General features: G+C 39.0%; 3 protein-coding genes and 1 long non-coding RNA gene across 7 annotated transcripts; 1 reads left to right on the forward strand and 3 right to left on the reverse strand.

Moving 5' to 3' along the window:
- Positions 1–1,871: 1,871 nt before the first annotated feature.
- On the reverse strand, positions 1,872–2,679 carry LOC106081305 (nucleoside diphosphate kinase 6). The gene is made up of 2 exons (XM_013243182.2): positions 2,317–2,679; positions 1,872–2,245 (listed from the first exon to the last, which is right to left on the reverse strand). The coding sequence occupies exons 1-2, from the start codon at positions 2,514–2,516 to the stop codon at positions 1,993–1,995; spliced, it is 453 nt and encodes a 150-aa protein (XP_013098636.2). The 5' UTR covers positions 2,517–2,679; the 3' UTR covers positions 1,872–1,992.
- Positions 2,680–5,703: 3,024 nt separating this feature from the next.
- Positions 5,704–9,734, reverse strand: LOC131997225 (uncharacterized). Of its 2 annotated transcripts, none has more exons than XR_009398126.1 (2): positions 9,532–9,734; positions 5,704–6,278 (listed from the first exon to the last, which is right to left on the reverse strand). It is a non-coding gene; the product is annotated as an uncharacterized LOC131997225 (long non-coding RNA). The 2 variants fall into 2 exon arrangements; XR_009398127.1 differs by having other exon boundaries at positions 9,214–9,734.
- Positions 9,735–11,714: 1,980 nt separating this feature from the next.
- LOC106095383 (probable RNA-binding protein 18) lies at positions 11,715–12,850 on the forward strand. Of its 3 annotated transcripts, none has more exons than XM_013262616.2 (5): positions 11,715–11,798; positions 11,871–11,944; positions 12,026–12,146; positions 12,208–12,300; positions 12,364–12,850. In XM_013262616.2, exons 1-5 carry the CDS (start codon positions 11,796–11,798, stop codon positions 12,664–12,666), a joined length of 594 nt encoding a protein of 197 aa, XP_013118070.1. In that variant the 5' UTR covers positions 11,715–11,795; the 3' UTR covers positions 12,667–12,850. The 3 variants fall into 3 exon arrangements, with proteins under 3 accessions (XP_013118070.1, XP_013118071.1, XP_013118072.1); XM_013262617.2 differs by having other exon boundaries at positions 11,781–11,798; positions 12,043–12,146; XM_013262618.2 differs by lacking the exon at positions 11,715–11,798 and having other exon boundaries at positions 12,051–12,146.
- On the reverse strand, positions 12,775–19,604 carry LOC106081308 (small ribosomal subunit protein mS25). Its single transcript, XM_059367819.1, has 3 exons — positions 19,345–19,604; positions 19,066–19,260; positions 12,775–13,034 (listed from the first exon to the last, which is right to left on the reverse strand). Exons 1-3 carry the CDS (start codon positions 19,479–19,481, stop codon positions 12,863–12,865), a joined length of 504 nt encoding a protein of 167 aa, XP_059223802.1. The 5' UTR covers positions 19,482–19,604; the 3' UTR covers positions 12,775–12,862.

Genomic DNA, 19,604 nt, shown 5'->3' on the forward strand with positions numbered 1-19,604 from the left:
CTCGTTAGGCTTAGCAACTCCGTCTTCTGCATTGCAAGTTGTAAGCCGTGCGAGTTCATCCAGTAATTTTCCCTTAGCATCACCTGCCGTAGTTTGCGCTCTGCACCTCTCGTGTCTCTTGCCATGATGGCTGCAACGATGTCGTCAGCATATAAGATTGGCTTGGCCCAACTTACACGTTTTTAATAGTTTTTTTGTTAAATTATTTACTTTGAATACGAAGTCTGCATTTCACCCGCCCCATGCCCATTCGGACAGAATGCTTAACAAGCCGGTGTATAGATTATGGATTCTTTCACAAATTTCTTAATATTCTGCATTTTATTGTCCCAAGTTGATTCAAGACTGTTATATGGTCACAGCTTCGTCTGTTTAGGTGCGTTCATATTACCCGGGCCCAACGCCTTGGAATGGAATCTCTACATTTTTGCTGAAGAATCTGGATATACCTGAAGTTGAGTACCTTACTACGGTCCTCAACCTGTCTTTGAACAGTCTTATAGTTCCCGATGTCTGAAAAATGAACAGAGTGATGGCTGGAATTCTCCATGCATCAACTTGCCTCATATTTCGCTGCAAGAAATCTGAATATATCTGCCACCAAATCTTCACCCACATTGTTCACTACAAATACGCGTGAGGTGAATAATGAGATGAATGTGATGGTGGATGGAGAAATGATTCCGACCGCCAAGTGTCCCAAAATACTTGGCGTTACATTTGACAGCTCTTACACTGGACAGCAATTTGCGATAAAATCACTTGCGGGCAGCACTTAGGGTGCAGACAAAGGAACATTGTTGACCACTTATATTGGTCAACAGATCCACTCGACTCAGACCCAGATCCCTGTGGACGATCCCCATCTTAGTCGCAGAGTTCCTGGACCTTGACACTCAACAGAATCAAGCAGACGAAAGATAGAACACCACAAACTGCTACAACAACAACGTGTAGATATTCGTAGTGGGTGTCTTCTTTATTCTCCCTTAAAATTTGTCTTGTCTCAGAACGGATTTTACTTTTTGTTGTTTGCTATCAGTCCTAAATTCCCCCTGTTCCACCGAGCCTATCTTCTTTGCTCAGATCAAATGGTCACAAAGGGCTCAACCACCTCTATGTGTATTGTCTAGGCACTTACTGCCAGATTTCCCTCTTACTCCACTGTGGTTCGGAATCCAAATAATAATGATTTTCTTTGCCTAAGCTTTTATCACTTGCAATCCAACACGGTCTATGACTTTACACAACTAATTGATATTGTTCTATAAGCCATTTAAATATTTGTCAGCTAGTTAAGACTGGTGTTACCATTATATCAGCTCATATATTGCATGTTCACCGGGATCACAAGTTTGTGTTATGATCTGGTAGACGATAAAATACCTCGGTTTCTAGATCTATAATATAGTCACCCATTTCTATTCCTACATCCTTCTAATACGTGTTTCACACTCGATCGCAATAGTTATCTCAGTTATTAAAACGTTCACAATTCCATCAGGGCAATGGGGATTATTTTGACGACGAGTTATTGAAACTTTCACAATTCCATCAGGGCGATGGGGACTATTTTGACGAGCCAATAATTTAAACGACTGAAAATCCATTGTCTTTTTTATTTGTAAAGTTAGAATAGTTAGGATTCAAGTAAGGAAATACTAGAACTGCATGATTATCGAATATTCTTTGCTTTAAAGGAACATAGTTTTACCAACCAGCATACGATAAAATAATACTTTAAAAGCTTTTTAAAATCAAATAACAAAAACAAATAAATAATAAGTTCTAAAGTATAAATTAGAGCAACAACGTATTATAATCTACTGTCTCGCTTTTCTTGAATTTGGTTAAGTTTGTTTTCATTTCCATTTAGGAGGTAGTTGCATTGCCATATTTCAAGAAATGTCTTACGTTCATTCCATTTCTATCGAATTTTCCCTTTATAATAACAACAAACAAATATTCAATAAAATCCTTTCAACTATTCAGTCAGCTCTTGTTTTCAATGGCCTTCAAAGCATCCGTTATATTGAACTCTGGAAATAGGATGTCAATTTCCCTTAAAGCTGATTCTGGGCTATCGGAACCATGACAGGCATTGCGAGTATCCGATAATCCATATAAGGCACGTATACAATCGGGATTCGTATAAATAGCCTTATAAACTTTGGTAGGGCCCATCAAGGAACGCCACTTTGAAATTCCACCATCTGATTGAAGTATCAATGCATACGAAGGTCCACTATAAAGAAAAAACATAGTCAAGACATAATTCTCGCAACACACATAAAACATTACGTTTTATTAAATTACCTTCCCATAAATGTTGTAAGGCGATTATAAAAGAATTTTCCCTGGTGCTCTGCATAAAATTTTTCCGAAAGGTGTTTCGTAATGTGTATTTGTTTGGATTCCAGCACAGTAAAATTGGCTTTTATCATTGCCAATAGTGAACGCAAGGCAAGTGTGTTACGCACCACATGCGGTTTTATGAGAGCCAATGTTATTTCCATATCGTAGGCAAATAGTTTTTCGAATTTTTAACCAGACATAGACCTCTATATTGGGCTTAAAACTAAATAACAGGATAATTTGTATTTCGGATATACATCTTCGTATTAAAACTTTATGCTGTGCTTCTTTGTTTTGACTAATTTGTTGTAGCTTTTTGGAGAACAGCTGTTTGCAGCCAAATGACAGTGTGTGTAGTGTTGCCACTAATGGTTATAAGAAGCGCAGAAATAGGGATTTTTAGTTTAGTGAGTTTTAAGGGGACGTTTACACCACATGACAATATTTTTAACAATAATATATTTTAATGTAATGGCTGGTACTGTTCGTTTTTCTCCGTTGAAAACCTTTGTTTTTCGGGATTACTTTTTGAAACACTACACATATAACAATGATAAAATAACAATTTGTTATATGTATAGTGTTCTAAAATAGTAATAGCGAAAAACAAGGGTTTTCAATAAACAACAATACAATGATAAAATAACAACTTTGTTTAATCCCATGGCAGCCGGTTGTACGTACCGGATTGACCCTATAAAGTCTTTCGTCGGCAAGGACTGCCACCTCAGTGTAAGACACATTGCTACAACAACAACAACACCAATTTTATTAAAATCTTGCCATAAGTAATGAGGGAATGTCCTACTGAATGAAATCAGCAAGTCTTTTTGCTTTAAAGTCTATTATCTAAAAAACGTAATCGGCGAAAAACATCGCGAAAAGCTAATATAAATAGTACCAGCCTTAAGGAGAAGGCGGATTAATATGGTGGTCTCACGCGAGCAGCTGTTAACAGCCGCCCAGGTTTGACAGTATTAAGATTCAGATTTTTGTTTGCATTCTCTTTGTTGTTATCTTCTTTCTCTCATATTCTCTGCTCATGTTCGCACACGTATACACACACGCACACAAATTTGTTTGCGTGTGTTGGCAAAACAACGGTTAGCTTGATGGCAAGATGGCGGATTGAACCATATGATTCGTGGGTGTTGTACACCCTGTTCTGACTTTATAATAGTCGCGGAAACTTTTAAGTGTTTAGAGAGCGAGATTTGACAGCAATCAAATGTTTTTGTTTCCATACCCAAACCCGTTTCTTTACATGCACTTTTTGTTTTCTCTATTTAATATATTTTTTCACAGATAAATAAAGAAAAACTAACCATCGCAACCATTAAAACAAACAAAAATGATGCCAGCAATAATTTCAAGTGTTGCCACTATCATATTTTTGCCATTTTCACTACTAGAAGCAGAGTACATCTTTTTTTTATATCCTCCACCCAGGATTCACTAAATAAGGTTAGGCCAAGCAATCAGCCGACATACAATTTTTTGAATTTTTGACAGTAGTCGGCATTGAGGATGTCAACTTGCTCTTTGCTTACATTCTCACATTCGTTGATGGTTTGCATATGTCATTTATTTAAATTTGAATTTTGAAACGTTTGAAATTTTCGAAATAAAAGATTTGAAAAACTACAAAAAATTTCGCGTTTTATTAAAAAAAATATTAAAGGAATAAAAAGAAAAATGCGTAGGTGTGCTTTGTGCAACAAGCAGGACCACAAAATAAATGGACCGTTCTTTAGTGTGCCGAAGGATTTGGTCAGCCTGCAGGAATGGAGCGAATTGTGTGGCATTGAACTGGAAGCCAAACATTTTATTTGCGGTGACCATTTCCTTCCAGATGAGGTTGTATCATTTAGTAATAGAAAAGTGCTATTACAAAAAGCGAAACCTTTTTTTGTCTTGGTAAAGAAGTCCGATTGTTTAGAAGAGTAAGATGTCCCATAGCAAGTTCAAGGGAACTTATTGATATTAATATTTTGCACTTTATTTAGGGTGGAATTTACCTCAATGGACGAATCTGAAAATGAATGCAATATTGAGTTTGTATAGTGAGATAAATTAATACATAAATATTAAAGATTTTCTATTTTAGTGAATTAAATGTATTGGAAGATAAAATAGATGCTATTTTGGAATGCCCTTGCAAAACTATTCCTCAATCAAATACGATGAGACGTGAAATTGGGACACAGACTGAGTAAGAACTTTGCTTCCGTATGTACAAGTACATTAATGGTATTTATTGCAAAAAAAAAGTGTGAAGTAATCCGCCGTTTAATATAGGCATCCTACATATGAATATTGCCTGTTTGGTGTTGTAGTCACATTTGCATGTAGAGGTAGCGATCCTCATCAGGTGGGATGACAACCAGACAGGGCGAAGTTTGTAGCCTGTGTGGTGCTCATAGCTATCCCGTGCCTTAATTGTTGATTGTTGTGAGGGTGTACTGGTCTAATCGTATTCGTTCGTTTAAAATGAGATCCCAAAAATGTTAATAGAAACAAGTAGGGAAAGCCACAAGTCGGGCGGTTCAGACTATATAATACCCAAAAGCTATCTCATAAGCGATATAGGGCAACATAATTCTGAACCGATTTCAAAAGACTTTGGCAGAGGGTTTCAGATGGTTTATAACACAAAATGTACAAATTTCGAGCAAATATGGGTTTTCGGCTTTACTGCATGTTAAGCCCCTATGACACTTTTGATGCCTCTTGTTAAAAATTCTCAACGGTAACACTAGTCATATGCACCTTCCCTCAAAATTTAAGGTGGATACAATTGCAAATAACGGATTAATGATGATTTAAAAAAGGCCTAAGCCGAGTTTTTTCCGTGTCCTGTAAATTAACAAAAAATTGAGTAAGGCCCTTTTTATAATGAAAGCATTAACGTAGTTTCAAAGCACCCGTTCTGGCTGCTCTATACAAAACAATTAATAGTTCATTAAGCTACCCCTCACGAAGGATCGTATTTCTCATGTTTGAAAAAAACAAAAATTTTAAGAGTTATTAACAGATGCATTTTTTTGTTTTTTAAATTGGCTGATTCAGAATTAAAATTGAGAGTTGTGCGGTTATAACAATTTTAAACCAATCTTTAGCATTGATGTTGGAAGTTATACTACAAGCCATTGTGCAAAATTTCTGCTAAAGCGGATAATAACTGCGGCTTGTTGGGGCTCAAGAAGTCCAATAAAGAAAGCGGATAAATGTTACGACGATCAAGTGTGTACTATATAAAGAAGTAAGCATCTCCCATACTATGGTGAAACATATAGAAAGGCTTGTTGTGGTAGAAACTACAAGGTAATAAATATGCCAAAAAAAATCTAAGCATATATTTCATCGTAGAAAATAGATGATTTATTTAAAAAAGTATTTAAATTAATTAAAAGTTTTTGTCTTTTTAAAACCAACAAGTAAAAACGAATTAACCCACATCTACAATCCCATGGGAGCCGGTTGTACAAATTACAAATTTTGCCCCCGGCACGGGATGACGATGGGCACCACACGGGTTGGAACTCTAATCTACGATTGTGTGGTGCTCATCGTCATTACGAGAAGCTCAACTGGGCGCTTCCACAGGTTGCAAATGTGCCTACTACAACAACAACAAATTTTGAATACAAAAACGAATAAAAATAATGTGGTGCACAGTATGCTAACAATAGCTGACATTCTTCTACATAAAGCAGTAGGTATAAATGAGATCTTCAATAGCTCGGCCAAATTGTGTTTCAGGTGTTTATTTATTCAATTGATTAGATGGGAAGGTATGCATCGACAGGTTTATCTCAAAAGGAAGACTCATGGGGACATCGACGATTGTGACACAAATCCATCTTGGAAGGGAAAAGAGGGGGAAGTTTACGCCAACAAAAGAAAACGTGTAGGTTCCAGAACTGTAAAAATATGAATATATATATATGTAAGATTCATATTACTTAAATCTGAAAGTAATTCTTATTATTGTAGACCGATCGAGCTATATTGCGAAATGGTGAAAGAGAGGAAGACACATAAACAAATAATTTCAAAACTTGAATCACAAATAAAAGACATAAAAATCGAGTTGCAAAAGGCCAATAAAATAGTTTCTTGTATGCGCACGGTCTTCACCGAAGGCCAAATCAAGAAGATTATTTCTCCCGGAGCAGTGCAATGGACCTGGGACGACATCTCACATGCAATTTGTTTGCATGCAGCCGGCCCAAGAGCATACAACCATCTCTACAAAAATGGCTTTCCATTGCCTTCCATTTCAACACTGCAACGCTGGAGCCGAAAAATAAATATAAGTGAGGGTATTATAAAGCCGGTCTTGGATTTTTTAAGATATAACACCGATATGAGCAATGAAGACAAGCTATGCGTTATTTCATTTGATGAAATGAAGGTTATGGAAACCTATGAGTACGACGCTAGAGATGATTGCGTAAGAAAACCTGCCAATTATGTGCAAGTTGTCATGATCCGAGGGATTTGGAAATCATGGAAACAGCCACTGTACTTTGATTATGATAAGCCAATGGATAAAACTATAATTTTTTCCATAATAACACAGCTAAATCAATGCGGTTATAAAGTTGTAGCAATTACCTCTGACATGGGGGCAACCAATCGCGCATTGTGGAAAAATTTGGGGGTGACATATGGTATACATTATTAGGTTCCCATATACTACAATAACTAAATTAATATCTTTACAACTATGTTCATATCAATGCAGATCGACCATGGTTTTCACACCCTTCGGCTACTGGTGACAAAATTTTCGTTTTCGCCGATGCTCCTCATCTTTTGAAGTTAATAAGGAACCATTTTGTTGACACTGGTTTCATTATTGGAGACCATTTCCTTACAACTAAAACCATTATTGACCTATTAAAGTACACGGGGTCAAGTGATGTCTCAATTGCTCATAAAATAACCACTGAACACCTCACAGTGAGTGGTCCAGGTATGAACACATATCTCCATATTAGAAACAATGCATTATAATCATACATTTCGATTTTATTAGCAAGACAAAAAGTGAAATGGGCAGCTCAGTTATTTTCGAATAGCACGTCCAATGCCATTAAAAGATGCCATTATCTTGGCTTTGAAATGTATAATCCTGAAGAGACTGCAGAATTTTGCCAATTAATAAACGATTGGTTTGACGTTTTGAATTCTAATATGAACACATTTAACTATCCAGGCAAGGTATGTAATAGCTCGGCGAAAATTAATGTGCTTTTACTTGTATAGTTTAACGTTTTTATGTATCTAATATTGTATTTTTTTAAATTAAGGAACCATTTGGAAACAATTTGGAAAAACAAAATAAAATTTTGGAACGCATGAATGCGGTGATGTCAGTGCCAATAATTCCAAATAAAAATACTCTTGAACATTTTCAAAAGGGTGTTATAATGACTAATAACTCGTTGTGTGGGTTACACGAGTATTTGAAGGAAAAATATAATATGGAATATATTTTAACATACCGTCTCAATCAAGATGTATTAGAGCACTTTTTTGGTGCTCTTAGAAGCAAAGGAGGCCTCAATGACCATCCGTCGCCTAAAGATTTTAAATTCAGACTCAGAAAATACGTTTTGGGTAAATTGTAAGTAACACTGTTTCCACATTTATTCAAGATATAAATTGGTCTTTCAGCACGTAATACGGAGCATTTAAATTCTACTGGGAATGTGGAGGGCGACACCACAGAGTGGCTTAGTTTTCCTGATGAGACCGACTGTTTGATTCTGCCTCAAAGTGGGACATCCGAGCCGCCTTTTTCGGATTCCGGTATTCAAAATTCTTTAAATATTGAAGAAGTAAATATAGATGCATTGTCAAATATCTTGGAAATAGAGTTGAAAGACTTTTCAGACTTCAGTACTCTACAAGACGATGCTTTGGAGTATATAGCTGGGTATATTATGAAAAAGCTTCACCTTGATGAATATCGAAGTCAAGAAAAAACCTTTACATGGGTGGATCAAATATCAAAAGGCTTTTTGCAAAAGCCATCTTCAGATTTTGTCCATGCCTTGAAGCGTTTGGAAGTACTTTTTGTACGTGTAAATGGCCAACGTATTAACAACGAAAAAAATTTGCAAAAAAGGCTATTAGAAGCTAGTGCCGAAGAATCGCTTCCAGAACATGTTAAGAAATTTTTTTTTAAATGTAGAATATTTTTTAGAATTAAATATTTGAATAGGGAATTAAAAATTCAAAAAAGTCAACAAAGAATAATGGCTCAAAAAAAATTTATGAAATTGAAATTATAGAAAATGTAAATATTAAATTATCTTAAACTTAAATTACTTTTTACCTATGTAGATAACGATTTTTTATTTACTTATTTATAAAGCTGTATTTTATCCCATAATTTACAATTTTGACAAATATTCCATAAAACTCCCAAATTTAATCATCTGCCTTTTAGCATAAATAAATCGATTTAATAGACAATGTCTACGAAACACATAAGAAATAGAAATTTGTTTTGCGAAATTTTTTAACATTTTTTTTTCTCAGTTTGAAAAAGGCTGGACCCTTGGTAACTTACACCACATGTGGATTGTGAAAATAATTAATAAATTAAAAAAAAAAAATGTTTAAGCCGGTTCAGATTTAGATATAGCTCTCACTGGAGATATCAACTAGCTGTCTCCCAGGGAATTTATCATAAACGTTATCTGAAACAAATTGCCTAGTACATGAGCACTTCATAAAAATAAATATAAAAAATTTTTGTTGTTTGTGTCTCTTTCGAGACCATCTCAATGATGAGATTTTTGCAATGGAAAAGGAATTACCGAGATCGAAACACAAACCAACCATCAATATAACTTCCAAAAAGATTCACATGTGGCAATTTCAACAGCATTGAAGGCAGTAACAAAACCAATTCTGGTACGGGATGACCATGAGCAGCACACGGGTTGGAACTCTAATCTACGATTGTGTGGTGCTCATCGTCATTACGAGAAGCTCAACTGGGCGCTTCCACAGGTTGCAGTCTCGCGCAATCAGCGATATCGAATGGAGAGTCTCAGTGAGATGCCGGGCGGCCTATTCTTGTTTAAATACTGAGTGCCTGTGATACTCGATATGACAAAGCGAGTTATTGGCGCCTTTAAATAACCAATTGCTTACATGGAGCTTGTTTTAACTTGTTTAACAAACAGCAAATAACAAAACAGATAGTTTTTTTTCAGAGAAAGAAGGAGAGAATGAAAGAAAACAAAAATCTACTGACATTTGATGACATTTCCAATCGGCACATTTGACATCCTCAATGATGTTATGGGGCCTATTCACTTTATGTTTTCGAATGTGACCTAACCTTCTATTGGTGAATCCTGTCCTCCACCATAGGATGGGGATATTCGTCATTCCCTTTGTAACACATCGAAATATGGATCTGGGATCCAACAAAGTATATATATTATTGATCATTTTGACATTTCTAGTCGATTTAGCCATGTCCTACCGTCTATCTGCCTGTCAAAAGCACGCTAGCTTTCGTACGAGTAAAGCTAGTTGCTTGAAATTTAGCTTAAATACTTCTTATCAGTGCAGGTCGGTTGGCGTTGTAAATTTGCCAAATCGGTCCATGTTTTGATATAGCAGCCATATAGACAGATATTGGATCTTGACTTCTTGAGCCTCTAGAGGGCGCAGTTCTATTCCGATTTGGCTGAAATTTTGAACCAAGTGTTTTATTTTGATTTCCAACAACTCTCCCTAGTATGATCCAAATCGTTGCATAACCTGATATAGTTGCCATATAAACTGATATCGGATCTTGATTTCTTGAGCCGCTATAGTGCGCAGTTATTATCCGATTTGGCTGACATTTTGCATAAAGTGTTTTGGTTTGATGAAAAAATACCGGTATTTTGCTAATACCGTCTGGTATTATTTTGTTCGCGTTATTGGCAAGGATTTTTAATACAATTGCGTATCAATTCAATGCCAGACCAAGGCTGTTAAGAATTAACGGCGTCACATTTGTATTCTTGTCATTGCACCAGAAGTGTTGTTGAGCTTTGTACTTCAAATGTAGACGCCATTATAAAATATTTGTTAAACTAATAAATAAATTGTTTTAGTAGAATTTGAGTGCGTAACAAACTGATCAAATTCTCGAAATCAGTGAAAATGGAAATAGTACAAATTCTAAGGACATTCTACATCAAAAACATGATAGTCTCTTGTGTGTAATACGATTCTGTGTTGGTATAATCATACTGAAACCATTTTTGGGAATCAATGGATATAGAATCAATTGCTGAATACAAAGAATTGAGGTTGGCCACGGTGTATTACATTACTTTTTGTAATTATTAACATAACTATACGAAATAAAATTAGATTACAATTATTTGTTTTGGTTTAGTAATCAATAACCAATAACAGATTGGTATTAAAACCAATAACAGATTGGTATTAAAGCCAATAACAGATTGGTATTAAAACCAATACCAATTCGGTAACAAGGTTAGTACCAAACGGTACTAATCATTTTATATTTCATCCATACCATCCGGTATTGTTTTTGTACCATACGGTGTTGCTTTACAATCAATACCGTATGGTACTGGAATGAGCACGTTTGGTATCAACTTATCTCTGGGTGTACAAATACAAATATTGATGAACAGTGTTCATTTCGCTATAACTTGTTTTTCATCAATGGGAAATTACATTTCACGACGGCCAATAAGAGCACAACCACCGCCGCTGCACAACAAGTCGTTTTCTTACGTAAAAAAAACGCGATAGCCAAACTTCTAATTGAAACTAACGGGTCGTATTCTATTCTGCTTTCGGAATAGTCTCGGAAATCTTTAATTGTTCCGCGAGTGGAATTCATAATTATGTTCTGTTTTTTTTTCATACCAAAAGACGTTGTTTATCTGCACTTATGGTTTTTTTTATTTTTTTCGAATTGAAACCAATAAAGGATAAATGATGTCAAGCGTTGCCGCTAAAATTTTTTTGCCATTTTCTTTACTATGGACAGAGTACTAGTTTAACACCTATTTTTCTCCGGTGTTTTTTTATATATGGAGTTTGACAGCATTCCGCCTGAAAAGCTGAACATAATACTCAGCTTAAGTGTTTGTTAATGTAAGTGATCTTACTGAAATGTACTTACTCGGGGTGGAAAAAAAATATTATTTCTCCCAAAAAAAACGATAAAGAAGACCAAGCAGTTTATAATCTCTTACAATTCCTAAAATCTTTGATTACCACATAAAATCATGGCTAATTTACCATGATTTAACCGATGATTTAATAATTAACAGTCTGGTAACTCCATTAATGTCAAAAACATTGACGGCGTTGGTACTCTACCACCCGTTCTCCTGCTTCCATAAATTTCTTAGTATATCGTACACTATTTACACAAAATGGTAAAATTAGCAATCACTCACTCCGAGTTTCCTTATATCTAAATAAAATTGTTTAAAAAATTAACTTAACAGGCTTCTACAAGTTCTGCTGGCCATGCTGATGATAGACGTATTTGGGTGGGTAATTTGGATCCCAGACTAAACGAGTAAGTAGTTTAGCTATGAGATACAGAGAAAGTTAAAGGCTAATTGAACTTTTTTTTTATAAATTCTTTTCCGAAATATGGGTATCACCTCCTGAAAGTTGTGCAGAAATGTGGCGAGATTGAAAAATTCGATATGCTATTCCACAAAGGTGGTCCCCTGCAGGGCCAATCCCGTGGTTATGCTTTCGTTACCTTTGTCAAGGTAGGTTTTGAATGCTAATGCCTGGCATTCGTTGCTTATTTGTTTGTGTGTCTTACCTTAGGCCAGTGCAGCTGTGATAGCCTTGGAAAAACTAAATGGCCACATGATATTGAATCGGCCCATTGCAGTGAGAATGGCAAAAAATATCAATTATGTGAGTATATGAAACTCTAATAGGTTCGACTTAAAGTTTTAATAAGAATTTTTGTCTTTTTAGGATGAATTTGAGCGCCCCAAACCAAAGATCGAAATTCCTGCTCTGGGCACTGGTAAACGTGAGGGGAAAATTACTCGAGAAGAGGCCATTAAAGCCATTGAACAAAAACTAAAAATCATTGAATCTCAAGGTGATGATATCGATTTCGATCAACCTGCTGCGGGACCTGTAATACCTTTAATACAAAAATATCAATTCAACAAGGATCGAGATGCCAAAACAGCTACAACGGCAACACAACGTCGTCCGTATCATAAAACCAGTGGCCCCTATAACAGGCACCAAAGACCGAAAAGAAGATAAAACGCCATACTCACGATGATGCGGAGTACTTATAAGTTTCAAACCATTTTCACAACTTTTTGACCATCCCCTGTGTTATGTTTATAAGCCTCACAACAAACAACTACCTTAACAAATCTCCCTATTGCTAGAGGGACTAATAAAAACTTAATTGTATTTTAGCAAAATTTAATAGCAACAACAATTCTAATTATATTTATTTTGGAGCAAATATATGTTTGCCACGCATATGATCTGGCAATGGCACAATTGCTGGACATGGAACCTGGCCGGGAATTTCACATATGCAATGGCGATTGCAGCCATGGCCAAAGTTGGCGGGATTGTCTTTACTCTCAGCCAAACGAGCTTCGGCATCCAATTGTTCTCTGAAAGAAGAAAGCATAAAACAAAGGGTTAGATTTAATCAATTGAAAGTAAATAAAAATACCTATGCGATTTATCAGGACTTAACGTTTAACATTGTTTTTGTACTTGAAATTTAAGGTATATTCAAAGTGACTACTAGTAGTCGTACATAAATCTGTCTTGGCTACTTAATTCCATACTAGTCACATAAAGTTTCAGTCTTCTTAAGACTTGTAAAGAAGTAAAATCGTGAGATTGGGTTCTTTATCAGATAATTGATTCGATCTCTCGATGTAACCTCTTCACAAGACTTGAAAAGACGAACTTTGGCCGACTGCGTTTTTTTTATGGCTACATCCACGTAAATAGGTGTTGATTTCAGCCCACACAACACTCATTTGGAAAATTTAATTATTATACCACAGCAACACTTGTAGTGACAGACCAAAGGTTATGTTAAGAATGGAACATATGGTCTACGAAGTGTTAATCAATTATCTATGGTTCTGAGGTCTCCTTCAGTACCTGTCCGGGTTTTGAAATTCTACGGTTTTTTTTTTGAAGAAGAGAGAGTTAAGTTTGTTGCCAACGCCACGGGTGACGTTGATGTTTTGGTGTCCTATTTCTAAATGGGCGAAGGCTAATGGGGTTTGCCAAAAAGTGGACTGACTACCCCAAAATTTGGAGATAACTTGATAGATAGGCAGGGCACGGCCTTAGGCCGAGGACGGTTAGCTGGGTGTTAACAAATATGGAACAACCGTTTCCCACACGTACACTGATGTGTCACTTGTTGGCCGTTATTGTGGGTTCAGCCAAAGAAACCTTGTTGGCCACGTACAAAGCAATTGGTCCGTCTGTGGTAAGTTATGCAGCGCCAATGTGGTCTTGTCAGATTTGTGACACGCAGTCGAATAATATTCAGATCTGTCAGAATGCCGCCCTCCGAACTGCGACGGGTTGTCTCCTCAGATCTCAGGTAGATCACCTTCATCAGGATACAAAGATCCTACCAGTGCGAAGACATAACTACACGCTGTCTAAGCGTTACATTTTGGCCCGTTATCGCAGAGACCATCCAAATCATCATCTTGTGAATAGGTATCCACTGGCCAGAAGCCTTAAGGTAGATCTACATGATCTAGAGCGTGAGGTTCAGAGCTACAAGATAACCTCTAGATTAAGCGCCATATCAAGCAGGTCTAGATAACATTCATGCATACACGGAGCAGATGCGGTAAATAGCTACCGGGTGAATGTAGTCATCGGCGAACGACTGCCTCCCATTGCACCTGAAGAAATTGACCTCCCCTGGCAAACCAGAGTATTTCTGGCTCAATTACGTTCCATCAGAAGCAGCCGCTTCAACTCCTACAGAGCAAGGATTAATGCCGAGGTGCAAGATGTATGTCCCGATTATAACCAGGGACCGCACGATACACGTCACCTGTCTAACTGCCCAGTCAGACCCACTCGACTCAAACCCAGATCCCTGGGGACGCACCCTATCTTAGTCGCAGAGTTCCTGGGTCTTGACACTCAATAGAGTCAATCAGACGAAAGATAGAACACAACAAACTGCTACAACAACAACAACACACGTTTCCCACATATGTTATTGTTGTTGTAGCCACATATTCATGTGGAGGTGGCGATCCTCGTCAAGCTCCTGTAGGTGAGCAAGCTCGTTCTGGTCCAAAGAACCGATTGCCGCTGGAACATGGTGGCCATTGGTTATTTAAAGACGCCAATAATTCGCCTTGTCGACTAAAGCATCAAAGGCACTCAGTGTTTGTGCAAGAGACGGTGTCACCCGGCCTTTTACTGAAACTCTCCGCTTGATACAGCTGATTGACCGCGACTGTCGTTACAGCTACTCCGTATGAAACATTCACTATCCGCAAACTGTGGACGCGCCCGGTAGCTCGCAGCTAAGCTTCTCGTGACAACAATGTAAACCCTACAAATCGGGCCCTAATTCTATATCCTGCGTAGTGCTCACAGCTATCCCATGCCGGGTTTCTCACTAATGAATGTCTTGTCTAGAATCGTGTCTTACAAAGAGAGGGCTCTCTGTTGAATTGTCGGGAAGTTCTTGGTCATCGCGGCAGCAATGATATTGGGTACCCAAGGGAATCTGCAAAGTACCATACTCTTTCTGAAGTTAGTGCACCTTTGTCTGGCAGGAACCTGGCGCTCATTGGAGTCAGGACACTTCGATTTTACTATTACATGGAGATTTGATCTGGAGTCACCAAGCATCATAGACACTCAATTTTTAAGCAAGAGTCGGTGCCGCCCGGCCTGTCACTGAGACTTTCAACTCGATGCCGCTGATATTACAAACAGGAACTCTGCGACTAAGGTGTGGTTTTCTGCGACTAAGGGGTCTGGGTCGAGGTCGAGAGGGTCTGGCCGGGCAGTTAAACAGGTGCCGTGTGGTCCCCGGTTACAATCGGGTACAAATTCTACACGTTAGGATCAATACTTGCTCTATAGGTGTTGAGGCGGCTGCATCTGCCGGAATGTGATTGAGCTATGTCCAGAGGGATCTTGGTCGAGGTCGAGAGGGTCTGGGCGGACAGTTAAACAGGTGCCGTGTGGTTACAGGTTACAATAGGTAAACACATTCTGCACGTTGGCATCAATACTTGCTCTGTAGGAGTTGAGGCGGCTGCATCTGCCGGATCGTAATTGAGCCAGAACTATCCTGGTTTGCCGGGAGGCGGTCGTTCTCCAAGGACAACATTCACCCGGTAGCTATTCACCGCGTCTGCTACTGTGTCTGTATGTATGTTGTCCATACCCGTTTGATATGCCGGTTGATCTAGAGGTTCTCTCTTGTAGCGCTGGACTTAACGCCTTAGATCATGCAGAACCACTCTAAGGCTTCTGGGCGGTTGATGCCCATCCACAATATGATGATTTGAATTGTCTCTGTGATACCAGCCCAGCAGAGTAGTATCTTTGTTTCCTGATGGAGGTGGTCCACGTGAGAACTGAGAATATAGCCAGTCGCAGTTCGAAAAGCGGCTTTCTGACAGATCTGAATATTATTCCACTCCGTGTCACGAGACCACATTGGCGCTGCATAACTTACCATAGACCGGTCAATTGCTTTGTTCGTGGTTAATAAGGTTCCTTTGTCTGCACCCAAAGTTCTGCCGGCAAGTGACCTGAGGACCTTGTTTCTACTTTTGACTTTATCGCAAATTGCTGTGGCATGTGGGGAAAATGTACAAGAGCTGTCAAATGTGACACCAAGTTTTGTGGAATACTGGATGGATGGTCGAAATCGGTCCTCCATCGACTATCACATTCAGCTCATTATTCAGCGCACTTGTATTTGCAGTGAACAATGCAGCTGAAGATTTGCAAATATCTTAAAATCTCTTGCAGCGAAATAAGCGGTCAGTTTCGTTGAAGCACACGTTTAACCTATAGCACATGTTATCATTGGGAGGGGATCTGATGCGGTGATTATACAATCGTCCTCATATGATACGATTTCTATGCCGTCTAGAGAGGGTGGCATAGAGGATAGGTTGAAGGTTAAATAGTGCCCGAGATATCACCTCGCCTTGGGAAACTCCCTGTTTCACTCTAAGGTATTTAGACTTCTTATCCCTAAATTCCACAAATGACTGGGAACCACACAGATAATTCGGAACCCAGCGTTTCAGGCCTGGCTGGAGGGACGTGTTGGCGATGTCTTCAAATAGAATAGCATGACTGACCGTGTCGAGTGTTTCGGATAGGTCCTGTGCCTTCGATAGGTCCAGTACCTTCAGTAAGTCCAGTGCCTTCGATAGGTTCAGTGCCTTCGATAGGTCCAGTGCCTTCGACAGGTCCAGTGCCTTCTATAGGTCCAGTGCCATGAGGACCGTCCAATCACATGACCGGCGCCTATTAAAGCCACGGGAAATGTGTGCGGAGGTGGTATGCAAAGCGGTTGTTGTGTTATGTAGTCTTGGAAATCCATGCTGACACTCGGCAAATGAAAATTCTCCAACGAGGCTAGGGAAGTGTAGACTCTCAAGCGTCTTGGCTACTTGTGAGAGAGGGGAGATCGGTCTGTGTCACTTCCCTTTACTCGGGCTCTTTCCGGGCTACAATAGCGGGATCACTCTGCCCATCTTCCAGACATCGGATACTATTAGGGTATTCAAGGACAGTTTGAAGCTAGATAGATCCGGATTTTTCAGTATCTGTGTAGAGATTCAATTGGGTCCCAAAGCATTGGATAACTTGGCGAATATCTTAACAGTAGACCACAACTTGCCTAAACCGGTACCTAAGTAACATTGCTCCAAGTGTTCCAGCCATAAATTCCGCTTATTTTCGTCAACTATCCCATTTATTTCCTGATTAAGCTCGCTGATTCTGTGGTTAGTGGGGACCGTGCAACGAATCCCATCACGCTCGTCTACCTGGCCTGAAAATTAGGGCGCACTGAGGGTTTTCGAACGGCTTGTATAAAACGAGCGACTGCCGTGTTAATGTTTTAAAATTCCCTTTCGGTAACTAGCTCATTTGAGGGGAGTTTCAGTTCACTGAAGCGGCAATTTGTGTACTCTCTAAAGCCGATCCAATTGACTTTCTTTTGATTGATAAACGTCCGGCGCTAAAAGGTTATGAAGTCGGGTGGTCGTTGGTGGTGAGAAGTAGGGGGAGGTGGTCTGAGTCCAAAGAAATGACGGCTTGCCAGGTTACGTCACTCAGGGGATCAGGGGATGCATTAGAAATGTCCTAGTGGGGGCATACCCAGTCACCGTGCAAAACCCGGGGCCTTCAAATCGCGCTGCATAAAATGCAATACAAATGCATACAACCGGTGGTATGTACGCGTTGTATAGCTCTACCTCGGCAGTACCTGACCTAACTGCTATCCCCATACATGTTGGGGTCATAAGCGCCAGGCGCAGGTGAGATGGGTCTGTATTGCACGAAATGGTGTATCACGAAGGTCAATTCCCCTACTCCATTCCTTAAGCGATCCTTACATGATCGCTGCAACCAGTACGTTCTTCCGTCTAATAAAATCCACCATCTCGTCGATCTTTACGTAAGGCCAGAGCAAGATCGAAAATGCACCGGCTACACCACACCGACCGATGATGGAGGCGGTTCTGGCAAAATGAACAGAAACAGGGTGCTGGGTTCTTTTCAACCCCGACACGAAGACCAGAAGCGTGCGGAGAAAGCACTCTGGGATGTGCCTCCCCCATCACGAAAAAGGGCGAACACGTACACTGAGTGGGCAGCCCTTTCCGATGAAGCACTCCATCGAGTTAATCCGGTACGTACAACCGAACTGGAATTGCAGATCGTGATTTTTGTCTGTTAAGAAGTTTTTTTTTGCTTTTTAACTTTTTTTAGCTCATTCATCCCATGGCAGCCGGTTGTAGTGCTTCACCCGATGGAGTCCTTCACGGGCAAGGGCTGCCGCCTAAGTGTGCAACACACTGCCACAACAACAACAACATCAATTAGTCAATGTAATTCTTCAAAACCTATGTCGTTTGTTAATATTTTAGTTGTTGCAGCCACATTTTGATGTGGGGGTTGCAATCCTCGTCAAGCTCCTGTGCGAGCGGCTCGTTTCGGTACAAACGACCGATCGCCGCGGGAACAAGGTGGCCATTGGCTTTTTAAAGGCGCCAATAACTCGCCTTGTCATATCGAGCATCATAGGCACTCAGTATTTGTGCAAGAGCAGGTGCCACCCGGCCTCTAACTGAGACTTTCCGCTCGTTACCGCTGATTGTCTGCGACTGCCGTTGCAGCTACTTACGTGCCGGATATACTATAGTCATAAGTAACCATTTGTAAACTTTTACACATTCAATGTTTTTGGACAAGCGTTCGCTTGGACTTAAGTTGATACAACATTCAAGATGCCATCTACAACGTTGTTTTCAAAAAGATCCGCTTGAACAAAATGTCGTCACTTAAACTAACGCTTTTGTTGTTTCATTTTTAGAACTTGAGTGCTGGTCATTCTTATGCCAGTTTCATGTGTCTAGTTTTCTTTATAATTTCCATACTCACTTCGTTTTGCCTACCACCTTCATTAGGTGATCCATAATTTCATGTCTATTTTTGCTATCGACATCTATCAGAATATCACGGCCATCCTCAAAGTAGCAGCGGATAAATGGTGATGGTGTCATATTTTTTAATGTTATTACCTGTACAGCAGGATTTTTATACTGAACTTGAGGGATATTCCAGAAAACAAAGTCGCTGGAAGATAAAATCATAATTGATTACAAATAAGTATAAGACAAAACACATACATCAAACTGTTAGTGTTACGTATCAACTCACCGGGCACCATCATGATGTTCGCCGTATGTATTGTAATTGACACTGAATATTCTCACTTTATCCTTTAAAACCAAACGACCGGCATTCAAATAATCAAGGGTACGGCGTATGGGTGCTCTACCTTTCATAAAAGACATGTTGCAGTATGGGTTTTACAAAGTTTTATTGAAAAAATTTAATAAAATGTTGTTGAAGTTGCTTAATCGTTCTTGCAATGTGTGAGAAGTTTTCTCATTGATTTGGAACAGCTGTTCCTAATG

The sequence above is a fragment of the Stomoxys calcitrans genome, chromosome 4 (assembly GCF_963082655.1).
Source record: "Stomoxys calcitrans chromosome 4, idStoCalc2.1, whole genome shotgun sequence".
NCBI lineage: Eukaryota > Metazoa > Arthropoda > Insecta > Diptera > Muscidae > Stomoxys > Stomoxys calcitrans.

Bases quoted from the DNA above. Each gene is read 5' to 3' on its own strand.
- LOC106081305 (XM_013243182.2), bottom strand. From the start codon at position 2,516: ATGGAAATAACATTGGCTCTCATAAAACCGCATGTGGTGCGTAACACA. The intron at 2,246-2,316 runs GTAATTTAATAA...TTTTCTTTATAG, and splicing joins CTTACAACATTTATGGGAAG to TGGACCTTCGTATGCATTGA.
- LOC106095383 (XM_013262616.2), top strand. The intron at 12,147-12,207 runs GTAGGTTTTGAA...GTCTTACCTTAG, and splicing joins CTTTCGTTACCTTTGTCAAG to GCCAGTGCAGCTGTGATAGC. The intron at 12,301-12,363 runs GTGAGTATATGA...TTGTCTTTTTAG, and splicing joins TGGCAAAAAATATCAATTAT to GATGAATTTGAGCGCCCCAA.
- LOC106081308 (XM_059367819.1), bottom strand. From the start codon at position 19,481: ATGTCTTTTATGAAAGGTAGAGCACCCATACGCCGTACCCTTGATTAT. The intron at 19,261-19,344 runs GTGAGTTGATAC...TTTATCTTCCAG, and splicing joins GAACATCATGATGGTGCCCG to CGACTTTGTTTTCTGGAATA. The intron at 13,035-19,065 runs GTGAGTATGGAA...TTCTTCTTTCAG, and splicing joins AAGGTGGTAGGCAAAACGAA to AGAACAATTGGATGCCGAAG.